This window comes from Homarus americanus, unplaced genomic scaffold, assembly GCF_018991925.1.
Source record: "Homarus americanus isolate GMGI-L3 unplaced genomic scaffold, GMGI_Hamer_2.0 scaffold37686, whole genome shotgun sequence".
In the NCBI taxonomy this organism is placed as follows: Eukaryota; Metazoa; Arthropoda; class Malacostraca; order Decapoda; family Nephropidae; genus Homarus; species Homarus americanus.
In genome coordinates this window covers 1-20,916 of record NW_024734502.1, presented here as the reverse complement: position 1 = coordinate 20,916, position 20,916 = coordinate 1, and the positions used below count along the sequence as shown (strand labels likewise).

At 36.5% G+C, this 20,916-nt stretch overlaps 1 protein-coding gene across 1 annotated transcript; it reads right to left on the bottom strand.

Annotated features, from left to right (window-relative positions):
* Positions 1-4,328: 4,328 nt before the first annotated feature.
* LOC121870266 (vacuolar protein sorting-associated protein 33A-like) lies at positions 4,329-19,300 on the bottom strand. Its single transcript, XM_042372050.1, has 4 exons — positions 19,145-19,300; positions 15,177-15,370; positions 6,099-6,288; positions 4,329-5,498 (listed from the first exon to the last, which is right to left on the bottom strand). The coding sequence occupies exons 1-4, from the start codon at positions 19,244-19,246 to the stop codon at positions 5,316-5,318; spliced, it is 669 nt and encodes a 222-aa protein (XP_042227984.1). The 5' UTR covers positions 19,247-19,300; the 3' UTR covers positions 4,329-5,315.
* Positions 19,301-20,916: the final 1,616 nt, after the last annotated feature.

Genomic DNA, 20,916 nt, shown 5'->3' with positions numbered 1-20,916 from the left:
AACCTGAAAACTCAGAAAGTGAACAACAGAACATATGGGATTAATTCCAATAGAAACTGCCCGACCAAACCCACTTTTTGAAGACATAACTATGTTGTAGTAAAAATAACATCTTAATTTTTTATGATACATGCACACAATTAATACTTAAGAGAAATAGAGAAATACAGTCGCCAAGTTAATGTCCATTCAAATAATGGACTCAACTCCTCCCCTCTCACACTACACTGCCGGCTTCTTCCCTCTCTGAGAAAGTTTTGGGGGAAAACCACTAAATTTTAATAAATAATACCTCAAACCAAAGATATAAAATTGACATTGCTGATTCCTTGTAAGACCAGGAATATTTGAATATAAATGTCATATATTTGCACAAAAGATAAATATAGTTAAGAGAAAAATTTTTATCTAAAATTTGTATGTCTAATGCAAATATATGATGTTTATATTCAAAATGATCACCAAAATTATAAGAATTCCAGCAATGTAAATTATATTCTGACCGGTAATTTGTATGAATTTATGAGCTAAAACAAATATCTTCAGTTAATAAAAAAAATATTCTTCACAGGGTAACAGATGGTCGGTCGGTCCTCCTCCTCCTTCCCCCACCCCCCACCAACCGCCCCAAGGAGATGTGGGAAAACCAGAATACTTAACTTTTTGTAATAAATAATACCTCAAACTAAAGTTAGGATAATATAATTGACATTGCTGGATTCTTGTAAGACCAGGAATATTTTGAATATAAATGTCATATATTTTGCACAAAAGATAAATATATAGTTCTGAAAATGTTTATCTAAAATTTGTATGTCTAATAAAATATATGATGTTTATATTCAAAATGATCACCAAATTATAAATCTCCAGCAATGTAAATTATATTCTGGCCGGGTAATTTGTATGAATTTTATGAGCTAAAACAGGCAGTCAGGCAGGGTGCGGGTGGGCAAATCAAAAAGTAGGCCCTGAATGACCTCACAGATATGGAAAAAATGCAGTTATGAAAAAACTAATAAAAGGCACGTATATGATAAAACGCTGTTATGAAACCAGTAAAGCGGGTAAATGTATGTATGTATGTATATATATATATATATATATATATATATATATATATATATATATATATATATATATATATATATATATATATATATATATATATATATATATATATATATATATATATATATATATATATATATATATATATATATATAGAATCTCACTTAACGTCAATTGAACCCAGAGGGTCCTGCAAGTGAACAACAGAACATATGGGATTAATTCCAATAGAAACCGCCGACCCCCAAACTCCACTTTTTGAAGGCACATACCCATAAGTAAAAAACATCTTAATTTTATGATGGTACATGCAACAATTAATACTTAAGAGAAATAGAGAAATACAGTCGCCAAGTTAATGTCCATTCAAATAATGGACTCAACTCCTCCACTCTCACACTACACTGCCGGCTCTCTCTCAGAGAAATTTTTGGGAAAACCACTAAATTTAATAAATAATAACCTCAAACTAAAGTTAGGATAATACAATTGACATTGCTGGATTCCCCTAAGACCAGGAATATTTTGAATATAAATGTCATATATTTTGCACAAAAGATAACATAGTTACCTAGAGAAAATTTTTTATCTAAAATTTGTATGTTTAATGCAAAATAAATGATGTTTATATTCAAAATGATCACCAAATTATAAGAATTCCAGCAATGTAAATTATATTCTGACGGGTAATTTGTATGAATTTTATGAGCTAAAACAAATATCTTCAGTTAATAAAAAAAAAATAATCTTCACGACATATCTGTCAATCAAAGTACCTTGCCTCCCCCCTCTTCAACCAGCGGTCAGTCCCAACCCTCCCCACCCACCAATCCTCCCTTCAGAGTTTTTAACATTTAGTATTAAATAATACCTCAGAAAAGTTAGGATAATATAATTGACATTGCTGGATTCCTTGTAAGACTAGGAATATTTTGAATATAAATGTCATATATTTTGCACAAAAGATAACATAGTTAATTTGAGAAAAATTTTATCTAAAATTTGTATGTCTAATGCAAATATATGATGTTTATATTCAAAATGATCATCAAATTATAAGAATTCCAGCAATGTAAATTATATTCGAACCGGTAATTTGTATGAATTTTATGAGCTAAAACAAATATCTTCAGTTAATAAAAAAAAAAAATAATTCTTCACGGGGTAACAGATGGTCGGTCGGTCCCTCCCTCCCCACCCCACCAACCGTCCCAAGGAGATGTGTGGGATAACCACTAAATTTTAATAAATAATACCTCAAACTAAAGTTAGGATAATATAATTGACATTATGCAGTTCCTTGTAAGACCAGGAATATTTTGAATATAAATGTCATATATTTTGCACAAAAAGATCATAGTTACTCTGAGAAAAATTTTTATCTAAAATTTGTATGTCTAATGCAAAATATATGATGTTTATATTCAAAATGATCACCAAATTATAAAATTCCAGCAATATAAATTATATTCTGGCGGGTAATTTGTATAAATTTATGAGCTAAAACAGGCAGTCAGGCAGGGTGGCGGTGGGGCAAATCTAAAAATAAGCGTCTCGGGCGGACACTCCACAGCGTATATGTGGAAAAAATCCGTGTTAAGTGAAAGTTCAGCTCTGGCAGCACGCGTATATGATAAAAGCGTTAAAGTGAAACAGCGTTAAGTAGGGGTAATATATATATATATATATATATATATATATATATATATATATATATATATATATATATATATATATATATATATATATATATATATATATATATATATATATATATATATATATATATATATATATATATATATATATATATATATATATATATATATATATATATATATATATATATATATATATATATATATATATATATATATGGAACCAGTTGTGTTTGTTAATCGAGGGACCACTGTTCTATTTTCGCATTTTCGACTTACAACCAATTCGACTTACGACCTGATCGTCGGTCCCTAACCCCGTCGGAGACTGACTGTATATAAATATTGCTAAGTACATTAACTAATTCAATGGATATTAGCTGTCCCTACTACAAATTTCATAGTATAAACATTCCAAGCAATATTGGTATTAATTTGGTTTTGGTCATCTGGGGAACCTTAAGATTCTAACGATGGGATTAAGTACTTTAAACAATAAGACACTTTATCTGTACGGAATTTCTGTCGCAAAACATTTTTCGATCGCATAAAAAATACAGGTCAGATGTTAGGTTAGGTTAGATTAGGGAATGATAAGTTATATTATAAGTTATAAGATTAGCTTAACATACATCGGTAAGGAGGGGGGGGGTAGTAACTCAAAACTAGTTATTTCCAATAGAAATGAAGGTCTAAATTGCTTATAACACATCGCAAACCACCAGAAAAATCATAGTCTGCATGTCTAAGTACAGGGATGACCAAAACTTAAAATTTACCAAATATAACCTATCATGAATCTAAGCATCCAAATACTTATGGTAGTAAAAGTAAAATTTTACCCATTAATTAATATAAATGATGATATATCCCAGTGGTTCATTAGTGAATCATTCAAAACAATAACAGCACTATGTTGTCATGTTTACGTAGCATCAGGCATTATCAAAACAAAGTCCAGACAATGTCATTACTTCTCACTTGACTTGTATCTCCATCCCTGCGTCGTGTGCTGAGAGGGTGGTGACGTCATTGCAAATGGCGGCCCTGTTTCTAGAGAAATAAACTTATCTTGACTATTATAGCAGGACTTTAATCTTTTATTACAAATTATATACTGTATACCATATCACTCTACAGAGTGTACTTCTTGTGTTTACCCAGAACCGACAACTCGTCCATTACACACCGAGGTTTATATAAAAATCCCTTGCCATCTGATTTACTGTACAGGTATCCCTCGAGGTACGAACATTCGAGATATGAAAATTCGCTTATATGAATTTCCTAAATTGACACCTCTATTTTGTGTTACGAAAGCTTTCCCCACTTATACGAATTTGAGTCTGGGCAAAAATTCAACTCGCACGTCCCTGGAAGTCAGCTGGGGCGGCCACATCCCTGTAGTATTCACTCAACTGGGCTGAGGTAGGAGTTATGTTATGAGTATTTTTAATTTGTAATTTTGGGTATACAGGTGCTCCTCTACTTAAGAACGTTCAACTTACAAACTTTCAGAGATACAAACATCATCACTGAGGGGGGTTACCTGTCAGAACAGGTGTTTAATGTGGATGAGACTGGATTATTTTGAAGAAAATTCCATATAGAACAAACATTACCGAAGAGGAGAAGAGTGAGCCAGGTTTTAAGGCTGTATTAAAGGGTATAGCCGTACTAAATATCGATAATCTTTTAAATTTTTACAATATGTTTGGTATCTACAAGAGCAAAATTGGACTTACAAACAAGCCTCAGGAACGTAACTCGTTCGTATGTAGAGGAGCACCTGTATAAACTTAACTTTTTTCATAATTTCTTATTTTACTCAGTTACATGCACAAAGAATTCTATACTGTATATATAATGTGTAAAATAACTATCATAAGGTAAAAAAACATAAAGGGAATAAATATTTCTTTTTGTGTGTCGGTCAGCAGAAGTGGCTGGGTTGGTTGCTATGGTGACGCTTTAGGGCAGCCACGCGTGAAGCAGCCAGTGTCTAAGCAAATGGTGCCACTAGCGGCTGTGTTAAACTTTGATTTAGCATTTCCTTAATAGTTTTAGCTGCATATTTTCATCTAGAATTCTATTTAGTATTTTCTTAATGTCTGTAACGTATTAGGTAGTGGTGTAATATTTATCATTAGTTTGGTAGTTTTTTTGGGGGTGTGTTTTTTGGGGATATGATATAAGAGTATTTTTGTCATTAGGGAACCGAGCCTTATTTTTCCCATATGTTTTTCCATTCCCGATATGAAAAATCACTTAATGATTTTTTTTAAACATAACCCATTCATATCTCAAAGGATACCTGTATTAAAAATTACAAGTCCAGCTGCCAAGTGGAGAAGCAGTTCCCTTCCTGGTACACTGCAAATATCAATAAAGTACAGTACATCTTTTTCTGTGCCTACTGTATAAAGAAGTTAAAACAAGACAGAATACAGAACATTCCCAAAGTACCACAATGATTACAGTAGTATCTCATATATACGTACAGTAGTTGGACAAGTTGCATAGGGAACATTTCCTTATTCAAGCCCCTATACTGTACTGTATTTCTTCAATGATTCCTTATATATTTCAACTCACCTGTGGTTCATTTCCTCCCATTTCTCTTCTCATTCGAACCATCAGTTCATACACTTGCTTGGCTGACTGACCTTTGCCATATATGTTAGGAATAAGACCGAAAACGCCCTGAATGGTCATCAGAGCTTGAGCTACCAGGAAAACACTTGTAGGGTCACTATCCAACTGCAAATCCTGAAAGAAAATAAAATGTTTCATATATCTATCTGGAGTACTGTATTAAGAATTGACAGTACTGTATAGGCCCAGGTACATATACAAATACTGTAATGGCAAATATGACTCGATAAATTGCATAGAAAACAGATTCTCAAACTTAGTCTTGATAACAATGAAACACAGTTGTACAAATTTAATCTAAATCTGTAAGGTCTTTCTCACGATACTGCGTGAAACTTATGCCTCATACAGACAGACAAGACAAATTTCTACACTCAACACCCAACAAGAACCATAATTCTGATAAATAAATACAAAAAACCCCACTGATTATCATTCTCTACCAGATACTAATGATATGAAGTTGTTGCAGTGACCACATTTCATTCAAATTTGAAAACTTATTAAATTATTTGGCAGAAATATTTTGTATACAGTAGTTGAACAGTGGAATAGATAGGTATCTGTTATAGTACTTCTACGTCTCTCTACTGAAGTTTTAATTTAGTAAGTTTGCTGTGGAAAAACATGCTGCTGTAATACAAATACTGTAAAGGTAGACTGTACTGTACACTGGATACTACAAACTTACAAAGTACAGTAATACAAACTAACCCGAAAGCAGAGAGGCAATTCCATGGACACCAAGTCACAGTCCAGTCTAAACAGCAACAATGGCAGCTCTCTAACAGTTGTGAATGATCCACGCACTCCATGTTCTTGTAGTCGGCGCTCACACAAGAGGGATATCCTTGGTACCAGCCATAAATGATAATCCTTTTTGGTACTTCCTTGAAGATCTTCCCTGTAATAAAATGTTTGCTTAACAACTTTCATATTACAGTGATAACCCCGTTAGCCGGAACAATTGGTGCTGAGCACTTCCTTCTGGGGATGAGAGATTTTTGGGTAACCATACAGCTTTCTCAAACCTGGAAAAATTCCTTATCCCCGGAATCTTTTCCAGTTACAGTACTGGAAAAGTTTCCGGGTATCTAAACTAGACATCTTGCACAGACGCACACTAGCCCACTTCCCTAGAACATATTTGGGTGCTGGGGATGTTTTGCTCTAGTTTAATTAAGTTAGAAACTCCATTTCTTTAGTATAATAATTCAGAATAGTTTATCTAAAAGTATGGTTAAATAAATATATTTAAAAATTAAAAATCTATATATATGGGCATGAATGAAGTTGTGTGTTACAGCAAAGACTGGTATTTTCCACTCCCATGGAGCTGTGGGGGATTAGTGGGTCTTGTGAAACTGACCTGACCTGATGCAGTATCAGGTGGAGGTAGGGTGAGGGATTAGCAGGTCTCATGACCTGAAGAAGTCTTGAATAAAGATAAAAGCTCTAGTATTTTTTAAGGAGATTGTGATAAGTATAAGTATAAATGAGCAAAGTTGTAGTCCTTCAACATTATGGTACATCATATTTTTAAATATGGAGTGAGAAAGCAGAAAGATGTGGGTAATTAGAGAGATGGAGTGGAAACGAGTGGTAACATGCACCAGTGTTGCCAAGCGTTCCACAACAACTGATGTTTACCTCACCACCAGGCAGTCACACAACAAGACCCTCACCCTCGAAGCCTGTTGTCTTAATTCCCGTGTGTGTGTGTGTGTGTGTGTGTGGAACACACATCGACTTCACATCCCCAACAGCACCCACACACCCCAACATCAAACACACACACCCTACAACACCAACAACACACCCTCCAACACCACATACACACACACACTCCAGCCTCGTGTGAGACTCAGTGCCTTGCTTCATTGCCACCGTTCTTTATTTACCTGTACAGTATTAAGTATTATAGACTGCATTCTGGTATGATCAGCCTCTTATGGTGTATGTTTCATCATTGATAATATAAAATATTAAATATTACTATGAAAAAAATGCAATATATAATCAACAATTTGCATAAAAATTAAATGACAAGCCAAATAATAAGGTAAAAATAAGTATTTGACTGTATATGAAGGGTACTGGCACTAATAACCACAAATCATTACAGTAAAATATCTTTACTAATTAATAAATAACAAATAAACAATATTTTGTTGAGTTACAGTAGGAATGACAGAGGCAGGGGTAATGTTGAAGGGATACAGTACAGGTGATAAATAATAAAAAAAAATATGATATATTAATTTGTATAATGATAAGAACATCTGTGGTAAATTGAACAAAATCAAACAACTCCTTCTGGTGGTAGCGGTTTCCTCACACATTACTGACTAATAAATTATAGATAATATGAATTATATTAAGATACTGTACAAAACTGTGTATAGCCAGGGAGAAAACCGACACACAATCCCAGATGAGCTACCGTTACGTAGTATATTCTCAGTCGCTTGTTTACTGAGCGGTAACAGCTGACATCTCTCTCCCTAATAATGTTGCCAGCACTCACCATCTCTCAATCATCATTGTTGCCACTGCTCAAGAGGGTTGATGCTTACCACAGAATCTGTCTTGAGCACTTAGTAAATAATATTATAGTGTATTTATCAGAACATGATACCCTGGTTTATTCATTGATCAGTTGTCTAAGTGCAAAAGTAGTCCTGTAGAGCCATCATGTATCGATTAATTTTAAAATAGATATTATAAGTAAAATGTTATAAGACAATGGTTTAGCAGTGCTGTTAATGATGTGTAAGTGTCTTGGCATGTCTAGCTCGTTTATATTCAAATTAATCACTACCTTACAAGAATCCCAGCAATGTAAATTATATTCTCCCAGGTCGTTTCAGTGGCATTCTATAAGAGAAAGGCTTAATCTCTCTTAAGGACTGATAAATAAACACACATTAGACCTTCAGCACCAACTGTCAAACATGTCACTGTCACCCCTCCCTCCCTCCCTCTCCCCCATCTGCCCAGGCAGGGTTTTAGGCTTACAGTTTTTATCTTATATAATATCACAGACTCAAGTTAGGAGAATATATATGCATTGCTGGAATCCTTGCAAGACAGCGAATAATTTGAATACGCATAAAGTCAGAAACACTCCTAAAATTTCCCTAAATCGCCCTTAAATCACTATATACAGTATATACGTACATATACACAAGAACTCTTAAATCACTACTGTAATGTGATAGAAATTAATCACTATCACATTACAGTAGTGATTTAAGAGTTCTAGTGTATATGTACGTATATACTGTATATAGTGATTTAAGGGCGATTTAGGGGAATTTTAGGAGTGTTTCTGACTTTATACGTATTTTGGCTTTACTTTGTATGTACTTTTCTGTGAGCTGGAACCAATTACCCAATATCCCATTGAAATACCTGTAATGGATTCGGTTAATGAAATTTTCAATTAACAAATGACTCTGTAGAACGAATTGTGTTCGTTAACCAAGGGACCACTGTACTGTATTTATACTTGCACAGTAATTATATACAGTATAGACCCAGAGCAGAAAAATCCAGCATCACCCAAAAGGTTGGTCTTCCCACCAACCACGTGAGGATGTGGCTAAACATGGCACAGTCTTTCATAATGTTGAGAACCCTTGTCCTCAGGTGCTGGTCTGGAGTGATTTTCTCACCATTTTCTCAAATTTTCCGATAATTGCGCATTACTTCATAATAATAGATATTTGCTCCCAGACCCGAAATAAAATTTTGGACAGATTTTCCTGATTTTTTATTTATTTTCAGAAAATGCTCCTGATTTTCAACCTCAACATTTGTTCTCAAACCTGGAATTAAGAGAATTTTCCAGAAAAATTCCGAGCAAATTTCAATTCCGGCTATTGGAAAGTTCCGGTTAAGAGGGATTCTGGCTAACGGAGATATTATTATTTCATTTTTTTAGGTTTTATTAATTACAGGCACAGGTGAAAGCTATAAATACTTGTTTATTGGCACTTCAGTAAACTCAGTGAGAGGGTGATTTCTACCCCACTGCTGTTATTACAGGACTGTAGTACAGCATGCCCTTACAATTCGCGTCCTTCGATTAATTATTCCTGTATGACACCCTGGATGTACCCAAGAATGTCTGCAGGTAGTTTTAAAGTTGGCAGCATTTTCACAGCCGGGACGGGGAACCCGTAAGTTTTATGGCGTCCTGCAAGGTGTCCCCCTTGTACCAGGTGGCTGGGCCACTCACTCTGCCTCAGTGACAGTCTGGGTTAAACACTTGTCTGTTTCACCTGTGTGTTACTGTGCTCCTTGTGATGGCTCCCTCAACCACCTTCATCAAGCCACAGGAAGGTGCACAAACAAGTGAAGAGAAGGTCATGTATTTCTCCCATACTGGCTACTGGAGTGAGTGACTGCTAGTTAGTGTGTTGTCTGCTGTTGTAACTCTCCTCACTCCCTGCCATATTTAACTGGATTTACTGTTATTATTAGTGTTTACTGATAGAACAGTGTTTAATATTGATTAATCATGTCATTGTATCTAGGTTAGCTCATCATTGTAATCACCAGGCTACTGGGCCAAGCTGTGAGGTGTTATGGTTTTTTCAACTCATATTTTTGGGTAGATATACGTAACTTTCTTCATTTATTTTTACTCAGTTACATGCACACACCATCCTACATACATATTGTGAAAAAAAAGGTAAAAGAAATAATTGTCCTAAGGGCAAACACATAATGGGAGGAGAGCACAGAGCGTAGCTGGTGGGGAGTGTTGCTAGGGAATCAACATTCCAGCTGGTCTTCATTATTATGGTGGAGCAGGAAGTGTATGCAAATGGCGACTGTTTTAAACTTTCAATTGGCTTTTATTAACTGGTTTGGCAATATTTTTTGGTGTAACCAATTCATTGTTTATTTTTTATTTATTCCTCACATTTCCTGGTACCGTGTATATTATTTTAAGGAAAGCTTCCGGCTGAAGCACAAAATTCATTAATTGATCAATCAATATCAATTTCCTGTCAGCAATTAAGGACACCAGATACTGTACATTGTTACTACAGGTGTATACCCCTAAATCGGTTCTACCTAATCCCTTATCCCTGATATCTTATTTTTCCCTTATATTCTTATCAATTTTCAATATCCTACTGGTCCATAATACTATAGGTAATCTACTCTTCTTGAATGTAACATATAGATATTTCTCATTATCACTTTCATATTGAGTGCATGAACTTTTTTTGCAAGCTTACATTTTTTCCTCCAAATATTTATAAAGATGAATCAGCAAATAATAAACCAAGCCAAATACAGTGGTCCCTCGGTTAACGAACGCCTCGGTTAACGAAATTTCGGTTTACGAATTACCTTCCATAAGAATCTTCAATTCGGTTAACGAAATTCTTACGAAAACGTTTCGACATGTTTTGGCTTGCTCACCAGCTGGAAGAATAGTCCACCAAAACAGTAATCGGTTCTAGGGCTTACATTCGTTAAAATTGGAGTAAATATCAAGGAGGTTGTGCTATTAAACATTTTTCCAAGTTTTATATTAAAATTATTAGTCATTTTAACACTTATTTAACATAATTGCAGTACAGTGAGTTCTGCTATAACGCGTGTTTTGACAACGCGAATTGGCTCTAACGTGATTTATGAATAGAGGAACGATATTTGTATAACGCGAACGCTTGTTTGCTGTAACGCGATTTTTGCTAACTATTTCTCCAATTTTGTGGTATTAACTGTGAATATGGTAAAGAAAAATATCTCCAAGAAGCGTTCTGGTGATCGCATTCCCGGTGATGATCGTAAAAGAAAGGCTATAATCCTTGAAGAGAAGCTCGATGTTATCAACCTCAAAATCACCCTTCTCCCCCATCAAGTTATATTCATATTTTTTCAAGGTAAAGTGTTGCATTTACTGTATGATTTCATTATTAGATATGAATGTAACATTTATTTAGACTGTGCTATCCTTTGTGTTAGGCTAACTACTAAATTTTTTCGATTTCGAGTAGTAATCTGCACCTAACCCTATTTTCTCCATAGGCCCTGTTATTTCTATTACGCGAATTTCTATAACACGATGTTTTACAAGAACACAACTATCGCGTTATAGCAGAACTGACTGTACAGGGAACTAGTTTTTGGTGTGCCCATCAGCCACCAAGGCCTCAGTTTGTATCTCTGTTCAGTGGAGGAAACATCTTGCTTGTGGGTCTCTTGAACACAGAGTATTTTTACGTTTTTACAGTATAATTATTGGTCATTCTGAAATTTATTTAACAAATTGACTATAGTGCAGTGCAGTGTTGATTTAAAGAAAATAATCTTGAATAACACCTGGTGAAGTTAAAATTTTATTGGTGAAATGACAGCATCAAGCATGGGGTGATTTCTCTTCCATCCCCACTTCCTTCTCTTCTCCTTTCTCCTTCACCCCCACTTCTAATTCCCATCATCATCAACCAGGAGCCTTCTACATACACATACACATTTTTTTTTTTACTTTCTATGTACTTTTCGGTGAGCTGGAACCAATTACCCAATATCCCATTGAAACAATGGTTTCGGTTAACGAACGACCTTCTGGAACGAATTGTGTTCGTTAACCGAAGGACCACTGTACTGTTTAAGAAAATCTAAATATTACGCTATGCACAGTATGTTATTCTACTATTTAGTTTTTGTTTTATTAGAATTGGCCCATAAATGGCCAAGCCCCTGAGATTTAAAGGTTAGAAAAACTCGTTCTGAGATACGGGCCGATAAAGGTGGCGTGAGAGCAACTCACGATTGCAGCTCAGATACTGATTTTTACTGATTGATTGGTAAGTAGTACTTTACACGAAAATATTATTATAAATACGTTTCTACAGCTTTTCCTATGTAAAAAGAAGGGCCAATTTTTTCTACATTTTGATATATTTTGTTGTCTTGTTTCTGATTATTTGTGAGAGGATTTTTCCCATTATTATTTATTTATTTGTATATCTTGATAAAATCACACGGGGAAAGGGAAACAACGGAGCGCCTTAGCTTTCGTCTTTATTCAAGACATCTTCAGAGGCAACTGAAGATGTCTTGAATAAAGACGAAAGCTAAGGTGCTCCGTTGTTTCCCTTTCCCCGTGTGATTTTATCAAGATTTATCTTATCCACGTTTTCATTGTGGATCGACATGAAATTATTTGTATATGTGTGTGTGTGTGTGTGTGTGTGTGTGTGTGTGTGTGAGTGTGTGGCTACACACATATACAGTACAGGTAAAAGAAATAACTGTCCTTAGTGACAAACACATAAAGGGAATACTGTATACATTTCTTTGCACACGAGTAAAAATGTATCCCCAGTCAGCAAATGATATTCGCGGTTTTGGCAATTCGTGGTCATTTTGAGATCCAAACCCCCATGAATTTAAAGGGCAAGCTGTACTGTACTTTGATGACCAAGGGGTTAAAAAATGTTTGGAAATTTATTGATCAGTTGTACAACATAAAAAAGCTACTGTATTGCTGACTGCTCTTCCATTATGTCACCCTGGTGAGTCAACCTGTACCGCATTTTATGCCACATAAGACGCACTCCCCTATTTCAGCAGGGAGTACACCCTGGATATTTAGGAAAAACCTTTGTGTGTACAGTATTTTCCTCCTGTAGCCATAGTTTTCTTAAAATAATATATACAGTACCAGTAAATGTGATGAATAAATAAAAATAATACCAATAAATAAGTTACAACAAAAAATACTATTGCCACACCAGTAAATAAAAGCCCAATGAAAGTGTAACACAGTCATATACAGTACTGTACTGTACATCTGCTACCTCCGCCGATTCCCTCGCAACGCTCCCCCCACCACCAACTGCCTAGCCGTCCTCCCGCTCCCACACTAAGCCAGCTAACTCGTGTACAAAGAAATGTATATTCCTTTTATGTGTTTGCCCTTAGGACAATTATTTCTTTTACTTTTTTCACAATATTAACTGAGTAAAAATAAATGAAGAAAGTTATGTATATCTACCCAAAAATACGAGTTGAAAAACAATAGCTTGGCCCAGTAGCCTGTTTACAGACAAGTCTAACCTGGCTACAATGCCACCAGCAATGTTAACAGACACAAATGTGAAAAGAAAGTTATCTGTAAATCTTCATTTATGTCAGGTATTTGTAGACATAAAAATGAATGTTGCAGGGATGGCATTAATAGATTGTAATGCTTGTATGAGTTCAGAAATGGTTACTGCTTAGCTGCCTCTGAAGAGTTGGGTGTCTGCCGTACAAATGTTAATTGTCTCAGGTTATCGTCATCAGTACAGTACAGAGTAGTTATAGATCAACCTTTTATCTTTACAATAATAATTTTGTTAATTAATTAAAAATCTTAATCATGTTTAAATAAGGAATAACATATTTTTAATTCTGGAGTTGTGTTAGGTATAATTTAGCCTACAGGAGACAGCAACTGGGGGATTCATAAACTTATGGGAGACCACAACTTCACATATAGGACGTAGGCTGATTTTTTCTACCCATTTTTTCAGACAAAAAAGTGAGTCAAATGCCGTAAAATATGGTACATGGAGAATACTGTATACACTGTACTATACCAGAAATGTAAGCATTAATGAATAAACAGCAACAATTAAAGAATACAAAGCAATGTAAGTTGTCAAATTGAAACAGGTAAAATAATTCTTAAAAGATACTGCAGGTGATAACACTTAAAAGCAGAGGACAAACATATCATGATGGTGCATCAGCAGTTGAATATTTTTTAACCTATACAGTCAACCCTCACTTTACGCGGTCCCACATTCCGCGTTTCCACGTTTAAGCGGTGCCCTGCCGGAACTTAACATGCTCACATTCCGCGGTGCGTGTACCCCATGTTGTGTAAGCGGCGCGAACATGGTGCGCACAAGGTCACCCAGTCATCAAAACATTACCAGTTCTTCACCCGCCACCCTACCACAGCCGGCCCAAGTCAGTGATAGTGATAATTATAGTGAGGATATGGACTTATATGGACTTTGGGAGGTTTGACAAAGAGGCCCTGCAAGTCTCTGTGGTGGATAGTGATACAATTGATACAAGTGATACAGGTGAGGGCCAATAATCTGCCCTCTGCCTCGGAACCAACCGCCCATCCCCGTGTGCCCAGCCATCTTTTCTACTAATGTAAGTGTTAAAACACCTAATATTATTGATATTTCTCTTAATTATTAATTGTGTGTGCATACCATCATAAAGTTAAGATAATATTTTTACTACAACATAGTTGTGTGTCGTCAAAAGGTGGAGTTTGGGGGTCGGCCCGGACTCTATTTCAATTAATCCCATATGTTATGTTATTCACTGTACGCGTTCCTCACTTTCCGCGGCACCCTGTGGGTTACATTAACCCCGTAAAGTGAGGGTTGACTGTATATTTCGAAAATGAAAAGCCAACTATTTGGGGAGAAATTAAAATGGCATAAATAAGCAAGAGATACTGTACACCCTCAAAACATAAATACTGTACTGTACAGTTTTATGGTAGGTTAATTCATTCTTCCTCTGGTTATAACTCATTAGTCAATTTGTGTATTTCACCAGGACTGGATAGAACCTTTTGTCTGATAAGACACATTAAAGAGACACACACAATGAGATGAGGTATATTATGGGCACAATACTGTACTGTACTGTATTGTATTGTATCAGACAAAGGAAGACCAACTGTCATACAAAGTACAATAATGGGTGCAGAAAATGCTATGAATTCCTTAAATAGTTTGTTCTTACATTCTCAACTGCTGGTTGATTTGATCCATGATCGATGTGTGAGGCCGAGCAAGAAAGATAATATGAGCAACATTGCTTGGAGGAAGCTTATTGGCCGTGATGTAAAACATCTTGCAAACATCATGAGTTCGCAGGAAGGCATAATCAGCAACATGACTGAAGGCTCCTGCAAGCTTTTCATCCCACACAACGGCCTGCAAGAGAAAAATCCTTTGTTAGGTTGAAAAAAATGAGTTACAGTCTGTCAGAAATGAGTAGTTATGGAGATATGACCCCCCCCCCCCCACAAATACCAACAATATTGGTTGTATTAAGTGGGCAGGGCTTTGAAGTAGAGGAAAATTGTGAGGTAAAATCACACAAATATCTGACAAAAAGCAAAACTTCTTAACCAGAGAAACCAGAAGGAACTGACTTTACCTCCTAGCCACCCCCGTGTATAAAAACCTATCTTAATTAACAGATGCAGGAGGATAAAGTGGTGCCACTTGAATGATGAATTAGTGCAGTATGGTGTAAGGAAAGCATATCTTGCTTATTGGAAAATGAAAAAATTATGATACCCTACAACAATATTTCAAACTGGGTGTGTTAGCCACAGCTTCGCACACGAGCCTTTTTCTGCTCTTATGGACCCGTGAGGGTGAGAAATGAATAAAGTTCAATGGGACGGAGAATTTTCAAGCATGGGAGACACTCACCCCACACCTATACCTGTACTGTGCTTCCAAATTGTGGAGTGAAAAATACACTGAGCATTCTAGAATTCTTCATATGATGAGTACAGTATGTTTTTCCGGTGCATCAGTTGTGGTGCATCTATGGTAGGGGCTGGAAGTGCCTGTGATTAGTCTTGTCAGATGCAGACAAAATGAAGCATGAGAAACACGCCCGTGTGAACACAGGCCTTCTCCCACATGGGTCAAAAACACTTGAGAAGAGTAGGTCCAAGTAGAGCCCTGCGTAATGAACATGTGTCACCAACCACCATCACTACATCACCTTACCTCTCTCCCTACAGGACCAACCCCTGAGATGTGTTGTAATTTTTCAACTCATAATTTCAAGTAGATATACGTATTTTTATTGCATTTCTTTTACTGTTACATCCACACACAATTATTCATACAGATTGTACAAAATATAATAAAAACGAAATAAATGATTATAAGGTCATAAAAAGATAATGAACATTTCTAACGACCGCTGGAGTCGCCCAGATTGTGTGAGAAGGGAGCGGTGGAAGAGATCTCAGCCACTCCAGTCTCCTGTGTGTACAAAAAAAAAAAAACATAATTTGTTGTAAGTTCAGCAAGCTAGAAAAAGGTGCTGCTCCCTCACAAATATGGACTGAATATGGAATTTCAAAGCACTCAGACTCAGAGTGACTGCAAGACTCTTACAGTCAGAGGCATGTACAGCTGGATCTGCCTTCCATTTTTGGGGTAAGTGTACAGTACTTTGTGTGTACAGGGTATTACTTTTTTTTATTAAAAAAAACATGTATTTCATTCATAAAAATTGGAACATTGGTGTTGTACTTTTTTTTTTTAATAGATTTTTTGGGAGAAATTTTTTTCTCAGGTGGACACCCTCTTATCCTGGACACCCCTTCCCCCCAATTAGTCCACCTTAGTGAGGTTTCACTGTATTGCCAACTGGCAATGTGGTATTTCTTTCTTTTATTTTATTTATTAGCATTTTTATTCAAATTCTCTTACTCTGTTACATACACACACAATTCATCATACAGAATGTGCCCCCCCAAAAGAAGAGTATCATAAGGTAAAAAACATGGATAAACATTTATGTCCACAATAGTGAGTGTGCGATTGTGGGAGGGGAGAGTGGGGTGAGGGGGGGGAGAGGTAGTGGTGACTAGTGGTCAAAGGAGTGTGGTGGTTAGTGTGAGGTAGTAGTGGTGACGAGTCACGCTGTCTAACTGCATAGGTGAACAAGCACCAGCTTGGGAGATTTATCGATGGAACATTAATGGTAAATAATTGATTTCTTCGGTAATGTCTGAGAACACCACTACCACCAAAAGGAGTTGTTTGACTTCGTTCAGTTTTTCCACACATGTTCTTATCATTATAGTAAGTATTTTAAATTAGTGACAATACTAGAACCTGACCTAACCAACCAAAGAAACCTACCTAATCATATCTCACTTCTTATATGGGTGGCTCCCCCAGATCCCCCACCATATTAAACAGAAAGTATTTATTTTGATATATGGTACCAATGAAAGCAACTTTGTTGAAGCATCATGGTGCAATTAAAAAATTTTTGTGGATGTGAGACTACACTCAGACCAAGCAGGTCGGTTGTGAACAAACAGACGACACGCAGTAACTGCAGATTTACGTTAATTTCTTACGTGAATATACTTTCTCGGTTAATATCCATTTGCGATGGAACTGGTATTAGAAAAAGTTGTTCCTGTTGACAAGATATAACTAATGATTATTGACAACAGACCCGTGGCCGACGTTTCATAGAAAAAGATTTTAAAAGCGCCACAATTTCACCGTTTTTTATAGTGGACACTGTTGTAGTTTGTGCAAATGTGTTAAAAAGTGGTTATTTCTATATTAAACTTCACCTAACATTAGTTGATAAGAAAAACATGCGGCAGAAGCATTGTTAGAAGACCTTACCAACCTAACTAAACAAATCTACCTAACCTTATTTAACTTCCAAGCCGGGGGGCTCTGCCCCCCAGACCCTCTGGTATATTAAACAGAAAGAACTTACTATGATATGGTGTAATTTTACGCTTTTTTGTGGATGTGAGAGCAGCCGTTCCTACCAAACGGTTCATAAGCATACACTGAGCATTGGCTGTTTACAACCTGGGATGAGACATCACTGCCACATTACCGCCTAGGTGCCTAATTATCTACAAAACGAAGCATTTGCACAAGAAATCATTATCATATCAGAATTCACTAATGAAAATAGAGTAGGAATAAAAACAGCAAAACAAATAACTCGTCCACGGGTCAGTTGTCAATATTAACCCAGTTGTCAATAATGACCTTATTTTAGTATTTTACCCCACATTTTCCCTCAACTTCAAAGCCCTGCCCACTTTAAACAAGTAATATTGTTGGTAATTTTATCTATTAAAATACTCGAAAAATATAAATTTCCGACGGAGATGCCATAGAAGAAAAGTGTCTTAGAATAGACTGAACTATGTGAAGAACGTGTTTTTTGTGGAGAAATCGAAGCATGGCTACCATCATCAATTGACCGTACGAGCCCTAACTTCACTTGGCTCTGCACACCTGAAATCATTAATGGTAAAATTGCAGATTACAGCAGCCAAAGAATTTGATAAAACAAATGTGTTACCTAACCAAACCTAATGTAATATATAAAAAAAAAAATGATCATTGAGTGTAGTGAATTTCCGGAATTCTGTGGTTGCTGTTTACTGCGGGTCCGACTAATTACCCAAATATAGCCGCAATGAAGTCAAATAATGGTCCTACATGAATAAATCGGACTGCCAATCACTTCTCGACTGGTATTTGGTGTCACGAAGTCACAAAAAATTGGTAAACTTAATTTAATCCGAGTTAATAGATCGAGTGCATGTACCTAACCTAACACAACACAACTCAGATTAAATTAAGTTTACCAATTTTTTGTGACTTTACGACACCAAATAATAATCGAGAAGTGATTCACAGCCCGAATTACTCTTGTAGGACCATCATTTGACTTCATTGCGGCTACATTTGGGTAATTAGTTGGACCGGTTTACTGCAATATTACCGTATTAATTTATATTGAATTGCAATTTAAGGACCTATATACACAGATGGCAACATTTAGAGTATTACTTCATCAACTGAGTACAGTACATACGCCCACTATCAACATGACAGTGTATCAGATCATTCATATGTAACTACTATTACTTCTACACTCTATAAATAATTGTCTTATACATATACCTTAGTGCCAGGAATAGAGTCTAGCAGTTTAACGAGCTCTATCCTTGTTGCTTCCTTTATTAAGGCGAAATCCACTTTACCCCCAGTCATCTTCTGCACCATAACACAACACAGTAATATATATCCTGAACAAAGAAAAGTTATTAAACCAACACAAAAGCCCATAATTAATGTCAAATTTTAAGTTTTAAGACCAGAATTATTACTTAAAATAAATTGAAAATTAATATACTTTTTTGCACTGTGGAAATATTAACCACTAAGGTAATAATAAGTATATCCTAAACTATTATTTGTATTTGAGTTGAGCATTTTTAAAACTTTAGATTTCATGTAAAGGAATTTTTTTTGAAGATATGTTTGTTGAAATAAACGGAGATTATTTTTCTTGGTTTAGTCCTTCAGAAAGACCAAACAAAATATATGTACTTCTACTTCCCCCGAATACTCAACAGCCTGGGTTATTTACTGAATATTTTATTTTTTAACCTATATTCTCAACCTAACTTAAAAATACATATCAATCATAAAGCAGTATTTTTTTTTAAGTTAATTAGATTAATTCAACTGGTTCTTATTTGAAAATTAACATTGATTACTTTCTCAGTTTTTTGGCGCTACATTGAAGAGTAAAATAGTATAGATCCAGGCGCTCACCCCGTAGTCCTGGTGACCCATTAAAGGCTGTGCAGACCTGAGACTAAAGACTCCTTGGTGCAGAAACAGAACAGCACAATTGCTTCAGGTGAGAATCAGCTACTCTTTGTCAAGAGAAGCGTACAGTACATGTACTGCACTGTCTATATTTGGGTGCCTAGTGTAGAGTATACAATTTCATGGGTGTTAAATCATACAGGTAGATTTTTTTTATTTGGGAGTGGCTATTGAGCCAGGTCGAACAGCAAAAGCTCAAAAGCTATTGAGCTACGTTGGGGTACGTGATGTTTGGGTTCACACTCAGGATGTGCTCTCTGTATACATGTTGTAGGGGTATCGAGATATTAATGTTGTCTAGCACTCAGGATGGAAGGAAACTCTAATGTGGTTTTTCTTGTATAATATAAGTAATGATAGACAGTCTGGTGCTGGAGGTACAGCGTGGAGCTTGCTGGAGGAGGTGTTGATTGTTCAGGAAGATGGGCAGAATGAGAGTTGGTTGGTGAGGAAGCTCAGAAGGACAGCTGGTGGGTCGCCATGCTCGCTGGCGGGACGGACCGCCAGGCAGGCGGAGGAGGAGGTGTTGCTTGTCAAGAAGAATGGTCAGAATGAATCTCGATGATGATGATGAAGGACAGCTGGTGGGTCGCCATGCTCGCTGGCGGGAGCGAGGACTGCCAGGCAGGCGGAGGAGGAGGTGTTGCTTGTTCAAGAAGAATGGTCAGAATGAATCTCAATGGAGAGACAGAGCTTATATACCCGCAGCAGCCGCCAGTCCTCTATGAATCATGTTGGGAAAACCAGAAAGTTGCCGGTGAGTAGTTTCGTTGCTAGGCAACCATACCATCTGGGGACAGCTCTCATAGGAGACGGCACGTCGGAATGCGTGGAGGTGCCGTGGTGGCTGTGGCTACGCAGTTGTAGGAGACGTCCACTAATGTTGTATTGATGTACAATGCAGCTTGGTGCTGGGAAGGCAGCGTGGTTACAAGCGTGATGTAGAGAGCTGGTTGGTGAGGATGCTCAGAGGAGGAGCTGGACGGTAATGCCATGCTCGCCGGGGATGGCGGGACCGCCAGGCAGGCGGAGGAGGAGGTGTTGCTTGCTGCGACTGT

Excerpts from the sequence above, each read along its gene's own strand:
- LOC121870266 (XM_042372050.1), bottom strand. The coding sequence starts at position 19,246 with ATGGTGCAGAAGATGACTGGGGGTAAAGTGGATTTCGCCTTAATAAAG. Across the intron at positions 15,371-19,144 it reads ACTCTATTCCTGGCACTAAG|GCCGTTGTGTGGGATGAAAA; the intron begins GTATATGTATAA and ends TTTCTCTTGCAG. Across the intron at positions 6,289-15,176 it reads ATCAACCAGCAGTTGAGAAT|GGAAGATCTTCAAGGAAGTA; the intron begins GTAAGAACAAAC and ends ATTTTATTACAG.